The 6946-nt window shown below is 35.9% G+C and overlaps 1 protein-coding gene across 3 annotated transcripts; it reads right to left on the bottom strand.

Annotated features, from left to right (window-relative positions):
- Nucleotides 1-584: 584 nt before the first annotated feature.
- On the bottom strand, nucleotides 585-6309 carry LOC110428634 (CTP synthase family protein). 3 transcript variants are annotated; one of them, XM_021444518.2, is made up of 22 exons: nucleotides 6012-6309; nucleotides 5680-5836; nucleotides 4930-5009; nucleotides 4598-4684; nucleotides 4412-4462; nucleotides 4187-4304; nucleotides 4045-4101; nucleotides 3874-3938; nucleotides 3601-3684; nucleotides 3453-3503; nucleotides 3292-3354; nucleotides 3152-3198; nucleotides 2980-3049; nucleotides 2831-2893; nucleotides 2467-2556; nucleotides 2345-2383; nucleotides 2018-2245; nucleotides 1841-1926; nucleotides 1525-1570; nucleotides 1365-1445; nucleotides 1101-1194; nucleotides 585-984 (listed from the first exon to the last, which is right to left on the bottom strand). In XM_021444518.2, exons 2-22 carry the CDS (start codon nucleotides 5804-5806, stop codon nucleotides 815-817), a joined length of 1797 nt encoding a protein of 598 aa, XP_021300193.1. In that variant the 5' UTR covers nucleotides 5807-5836; nucleotides 6012-6309; the 3' UTR covers nucleotides 585-814. The 3 variants fall into 3 exon arrangements, with proteins under 3 accessions (XP_021300193.1, XP_089641804.1, XP_089641803.1); XM_089785678.1 differs by having other exon boundaries at nucleotides 4066-4101; XM_089785677.1 differs by having other exon boundaries at nucleotides 4412-4684.
- Between the last annotated feature and the right edge of the window lie 637 nt (nucleotides 6310-6946).

Below are 6946 nucleotides of genomic sequence, written 5' to 3'. Positions count from 1 at the left end.
GTGTTATTAGAACACAACACTTTCTTGCTCTCAATATTTTTACTCTTGCTTTTGTGTTTGCTTTCAATATTGATATATCAAAATGGTTGGCAACAAGTCCTTTATATACGCTTTTAGGTGTCTCTTCTTCAAGGACACAACCTTTTCATTAAGGCACCATTTTGTCTAAAAAGCATCTTTTCATTTTGCCAAACACAAATTTTATATATAGTTATTGTTTCAATAATCATTTTATGAAAAGATAACTTTTTATTTCATAAATTATAACCTTTGAGTTATAATTTGAAATAATAACTTTTCATATCTAACTTTTTAAGCTTTGGTGTCTTTTTAATATGTCTGATAACTTTTGAATATCATCTTTCAAAGAGGTATAACCATTCACATGAAAATCTGTCTATAATTTAATAAACACATTATGTCATTTTATGTGACATAACTCTTAAGCTAATATAACTTTTCATCATATGATAAAACTTTTAATTTTGAAAATACACCAACATATATATATTTAAATATATTAAAAAAACTCTATTAAATAATACACGCAACTCCGAATAGAAATCAAAAACAAGGAACGAAACTACGGGGCCAAAAGGCCAACAAAGATAAGATTATATAACTGAAAAATACAAGAAGCTGTCCCCGCTTAAAATGAAGGGATCCAGCTACGCTTTAACTGCAGTTCTCTTGAAAAGCTATTACACCTACCCATTTAATCAATGCCTGTACTGGACAATGCTAAGATCCCGCCAAAAGCCCTTTGTCAAAATCAGTATCACTACAGAAAAACACAGGTATGACCAAAGCTCACTCAAGAGTGCACGCCGTTGCAATAACTGTACATAGCATCTGTTATGATATTTGCAGGCTTTGTAGCATATCCATTTTGGTAAACTTTCTTGTTAGGGAGACAATTGACCTCTTGGCTCTCGAAGCCTTGTAAGACAGCATCTAACTGTCCACAAGCTGCTGCTATTAATCCTGCGTTTCACGCGGAAATTATGAGTAACACTTGAGAATGCAGGAGAGTGCATTTCTTCTCTCAGTTAAACTGATAAGCCTTGGAAAGCAAATATGGGAATGACAAAGAAAGTTACCTAAGAACAAAGCAGAAGGCTTTCCTGGTCTTGATTTAAATTCAGGATGGAATTGAACACCAATGTAGTATGGATGATCGGGTAATTCAATAATCTGCATGATAAATGTTCCAAACATTAATACAGAACCCACAGCTGCAAATTCACGCCCATGTCACAGCCACCCCCACAACACCAACACCTCCCCCCCCAACCCCCCCAAAAAAAAAAAAAAGAAAAACAGGAGATAACTTATGAGGTGTTTCTTGAGCAAAGAATACACACCTCCATGCGTCGACCAGTTTCATCCTTGCCAGTGAATGATAGGCCAGCATTTTCAAGGCGTGCTACCATATCAGGATTTACCTGCAAATATAGGCTTATTTATACTTCATTATCACAAGATTGCTTACACATCAAACATATCCATCTAAATACCACTTACCTCATATCTATGCCGATGTCTCTCATCTATGAACCTTCTTCCATACCTACGTGAAAGCAGAAGAAAAGGATTAGCTAATTGAACACGTATTCTTTCAGGAAGCTTTTTTCTTTCACATATGCACCTAATTATAATGTCAACAACTTTTTGGTCCTCCAAAAAAGGCAATATAAAATAATCACTCGGTCAATTTCATAATACCATACTTACCTCATAGGTTCCAACATTAAAAGGAAAAAGAATATTATTCACACATGAATACTTGCAAAAACACAAATAAATGCTTATTATCTCAGACAAAGTCCACAGTGCTAACAATTTCACAGATTTGCAGTCCATGACTTGGAAATATGTCCTCCTTGATCCAAGACGCATGGTACCACCCATATGTGTTTTTGAGCCCTGTTTAAATGGCAGAGACATTAAGATGTTTAGGAAATGACAAACTATTTCATTATATATATATGCTACAACTAGCAAACAGACATTACACCTCGGGCATAAATATAATGCAGGGATTCCTGGTGTTAGGATCAAACTCAGTGCTGTTAGCATCTTTCAATCCAATAACAGATCTTGCAAACTCAATGACAGCAATCTGCATTCCTAGACAAATTCCAAGAAAGGGAACTCCGTTTTCCCGTGCATACTTTGCTGCAAGAATTTTCCCTTCCACACCTCTGTCACCAAACCCTCCAGGTACGAGAACACCATCTGCACTCTGAAGATAGAAGCCAGTCAGCGGGCTACCAGAGACCATTCGAAGTGAAGTGCATTAACCAGTCAATCCAAGGCCATAAAAAGCTAAAAAAACGCGGACCTTTAACAACTTCCATGCAGCTTTATAAGCATCAAGATTCTGTAAAGGAAATGTTTTTGTCAAGAAGTGAAAAAAAGAAAAAGCAATACGCAATACATTACACGATAGGGAATTAATTTGACCTCCATTTCAGTCATATCTTCAAGGTCACTAGCAGGAACCCAGTCCACAACAAGTTTCTTGCGGCAGGCAACAGAGGCGTGCAACAGAGCCTGCACAAACAGCAAAACAGGTTTATATGTATTAGAGACAAATTTATTTCTAATCTTCTCCACCAACCCGTTTGTTCTTCATTAATTCTACCACTCTTGCTCAAAAAACCTTTGCTATGTTATTTCAAACCAGAAAGAAAAACAAAACTAACTTATCACCTCTACATGTGACACAAATTAGAGCAAAAAAGAAAAACAATTTCAACGAAAACAATCCTACAGGACAAACATAAATATTGTTCAGCTGAGACAAGGTAACAGAAGTTAATTGCACCTTCAGTACAGAGAGATAGGAATCAGAAAGGCCTGTGTACTTCCCAACAACAGCAATTCTGACCTGAATATTAATGAAATAAAAAGATAAGACTCTAGAGGGAATCAGAAAGTGTTCAAGATTGAAATTGACAATTAGTTTCAACGCACTGGCTCATGTAACATATCACAAATTTCAGCCCTTGTAGTCCACTCCTTTAAAGAAGGCTCCTTTGCAGTACTGCACAAAAAACACAATTGCCTTATCATGTAAAGTCAATGTTCAGAGGTTAATTATCCAGACCAAAAACAAAAGAGATAGAACTGATCGTATCACACACACCCTAGAAGATTAAGCACTTTGAAAATTGCCTCATGAGCCTTCTGGTCCTAATCAAGAATAAAAATCATATCCATTCATTAATTGTCAGAATTAGGAAGAATATCTAAAATTATTTTTCACAATGAAATCAAACCACTTACTCTCAGTAGTAAAGGGATGTGCCAGATGTTGGGAACATCATAAAGAGTGATAATTTCTTCTGCCTAGAAACAAGTATTTTCAATTAACTAAAATTTTCAACCAGGAAAATGAACATTCAACTGATGCACAAATAAGACCTTTCTCCTTCTAATCACCATACCGATACATGGCAAAATTGAGAGAGTTTCTCCTTCACATTTTCATCAAGTGCCTGTAAAAGGGAATCTGTACTCAGAACCTAAAGCTAACAGCACAAAGCATGTGTGCATTTATGTCTCAGAGGGCGACAGTGATAAAAAAAATCAAACCATTGTACTGCGACAAGCTAAGATATTTGGCGTCAAACCCAGGCCTCTCAGTCCTCGAACACTGTGCTGTGTGGGCTTTGTTTTCTGAACATGGTAGACATCATGTTAGAAGTGCTTTAGCCAATAGATTAATTTGTTCTAATATATATTCAAGGCACACAAAGAGAACCAATTATCTTCAACAAGGATGTGCCTAGCTAGAAGTTGCATTTGTAAGAAAGATTCTGCTTGCTTTCATTCCACAGATTATTCCTACTATTCATACACACTTGCCTGTTCCCCAACAACATTTATAACAGGCACCAGGCTCACATGAATCAGACAGAAGTTGCCAGAACCTGAACAAGAAGTAATGAGGAATAGTAACCAATTAAAACAAATCTAAAAGAGAAAGGGCGTTGATCGCATTTTTGTGCCATAAAATTGCATATAATATAGCCTTACCTACACGGTATGAGAACTGACCTAACGCCTCAATAAATGGCATGGATTCAATGTCTCCTGCATGCAAAGAAGTTGCTTTGAACATAAATGGAAACGACCTTATAACATGTTGCATGCATCAAAATTGTAGCTGTATGTGTACCTATTGTTCCACCTAATTCTATGACACAAACATCAGCTGGACCTTCCTTTCCATCAACTGGAATCATTGCCACACGCTCAATCCATTCTTGAATGGCATCTGTAACGTGAGGAACAACCTACATATTGCAAGAATATGCAGATGAAATGGCCTGAATGTAAGCCTATCGTTAAACAACAGCATATATTATATTACTAGAGCCTAGCTTGAGCAGTGAAGAGAAACCTGAACAGTTTTTCCAAGATAATCTCCCCTTCTCTCCTTGTCAAGAACAAACTGCGGTGTAACGAGAAAAGGAAAAATTAACATGAGAATGCAGCTATTAGCAACTGCTAATATATATATATATATATATATATATATATATATTTGGCTATCAGATAAGAGGAAATACGAAGGAGAGAAACTTACTTGGTAAATCTTTCCAGTGGTGATGTTATTATCGCGGGTCAGTTTGACATCTAGAAAGCGCTCGTAATTTCCAAGGTCCAGGTCCACCTTTCAAGAGGGAAACGAAGAATTAGGCTGGCCGAAAAACATGGGATTATTAATCTAGCGCAAAAACATTTCATTTGATGTTAAAAGACGAAAATGTAGCGCCAATATCCATATTAAGCAGTTATCTCCATAAAATCATAGATGATCCCACTCAAATTGAAACTGCTAAATCCTTTTCTTAAGCGTCCCTCTGCAATAAAATCATTTTGGGAGTACAAAAGTAGAGTAGAGCAGAGAATCCTTACCTCACCACCATCGTCCAAGACGAAAACTTCCCCATGCTCAAAAGGGGACATCGTTCCAGCATCGCTATTTAAGTAAGGATCTGCATTGGGAAAGGAAAATAATGAACACTGTTTCTGGTAAGAAGAAAAATAGAAGAAGGAGAAAAGGAGTGTTAGGTAAAATTATAAATAAAATAAATTAATTTGAGTTGAACAAGTGTTTTCTTTCAGTAAAATTGGACAAAGTATAAACCCATCCATCCATTTTCTTTCCTTGTATCTATTTCTCTCGTACCAAACAAACAAACAAAGAAAAGGATGAAGAAACATATCATTTTCCATCCACCTTTTCCTTCCTTACTATTTCTCTTATAGCAAATAAGAAACGGTGGTGAGAAAGGGATTTGTTTCTTCGTATTTATTGAAAATGACATGGGCACCTGTAATCTAGGTAGAAGATGAAAGAACAATAACAATTAACAATTTGATGTAAGCCTCCGTAAAATCTAACAAATTAGCTGTGAGCGAAAACAGAGTGCCGTTGAACAGATTCATATCGGTATGTTTACAATACAAAAGTGCGAACAAAACACCAATAAGCTAGTAATAATAAGAAATAAAATAAAATACTTGAGAGAAGAAAGCAGAGCAGTGTAGAAAATTTATCAAGACGCAAGGGTCTTCTGAAATAACTTACAAGCACAGAAAATCTAAAAGAGGAAGAAGAAGAAGAAGAAGAAAAAGAGAGAAAGGAAAGGGAAGAGCAGAGACCAATCTTGATAGAAGTAACGCGAAGTCCACAAGCTTTGAGCAGTAACCCGATGCTGCTCGCTGTCACTCCTTTGCCGAGTCCACTTACTACTCCGCCAGTCACCAAGACGTACTTCATTTTCTTCATTCCTCTTCTCCTTTACTCTTTGGCCTTCTCCTAATAAAATAAAATCGTTTAACAAACACCTATCCACAATTCAAAACAACAAAGCATAACAGAACAGAAAGTATAACGTATCTTTTTTGTCTTTGCGATGAATAAAAGTAGTATTCATATCCTTAAACGCATAAGGATAAAAGGCAGGTAGAAAGATGAAGAATGAGTGATTTACCTTATTAAACCTTTCTTATCGCCAACTGGAAATCAGATGCATAAAAAGAGCACGATGGCCATGGTCAAAGCCGGAGTCTTTGCTGATATGTGTATGTACGCTCTGCCTTATTTGTACTATGTAAGAGATGGCATAGCATCGACACATAAACAAAAACAAAAGAAAATTTTGTGATGCGGAAAGAGACAGGGATGCTTAACCCATCACTAACAGAAATACTGAAGAAACGGGATGAGAGAATTGGAATTGAGACAACAAGAGAATATAAGTAGAAGGAATGAGATTGGCTAACGCCATTGCCATAGTTAGCCTTTTATACACAGCGTACCCCCCTCGCCCTTCACCATGTCTAGTACCGAGAGGGTCCAATAACGACAAGCAAATAAGAACCAACCCCTTTAATAAATTTTTTTATTAAAATATTTTACCCGAAAATAAACAAAGAATTTTCTAACAAAAAATTTGGTATTAAGTGATAATATACATTTAATGTGTCTGAATTATTAATTATAGTAGTTAATGCTAAATTATTAGTATAAATAGTTCTGCTAAGGAGTGCCCTTAGGGCGTTAGAAGAAATGTATTTAATATGAGGCACATTGGTTAGCAAAACATTTTTGTTTATTACTATGTATTACACAAACAGTGTGTGCACAGAGAAGAGGTAGGGCGCCGCTCCGAGAACTGTATTGCTATTACGTACTCAAAAATTTTTTTCCCCTTTCCCAGCTAGTAGCGTCATAATAAATTAGCATATTTTTATGATTTCATTTCAGTCCTACATCCCATTGAATCTTTTGTTTTATTTTTTATTACATAATCTTATCTCCCTTTCCTGAAAAATCTGAATATTTGATATTAATGGAGCATCAAATATTTAAAATTTACTTGTTGAAATATCTTGTCTGGGACGATTATTGGAATATTAACAACCC

The sequence above is a fragment of the Theobroma umbraticum genome, unplaced genomic scaffold, assembly GCF_002168275.2.
Source record: "Theobroma umbraticum cultivar Fairchild unplaced genomic scaffold, ASM216827v3 scaffold_1682.0, whole genome shotgun sequence".
Classification (NCBI taxonomy): Eukaryota; Viridiplantae; Streptophyta; class Magnoliopsida; order Malvales; family Malvaceae; genus Theobroma; species Theobroma umbraticum.
The sequence above is the reverse complement of the archived record's forward strand: the minus strand, read 5'-3'. Positions and strand labels throughout refer to the sequence as shown.

Bases quoted from the DNA above. Each gene is read 5' to 3' on its own strand.
- LOC110428634 (XM_089785677.1), bottom strand. From the start codon at position 5,806: ATGAAGAAAATGAAGTACGTCTTGGTGACTGGCGGAGTAGTAAGTGGA. The intron at 4,685-4,929 runs GTAAGGATTCTC...CCCTCTTGAAAG, and splicing joins TCTTGGACGATGGTGGTGAG to GTGGACCTGGACCTTGGAAA. The intron at 3,355-3,452 runs GTATGGTGATTA...ACTTGTTTCTAG, and splicing joins CTCAATTTTGCCATGTATCG to GCAGAAGAAATTATCACTCT.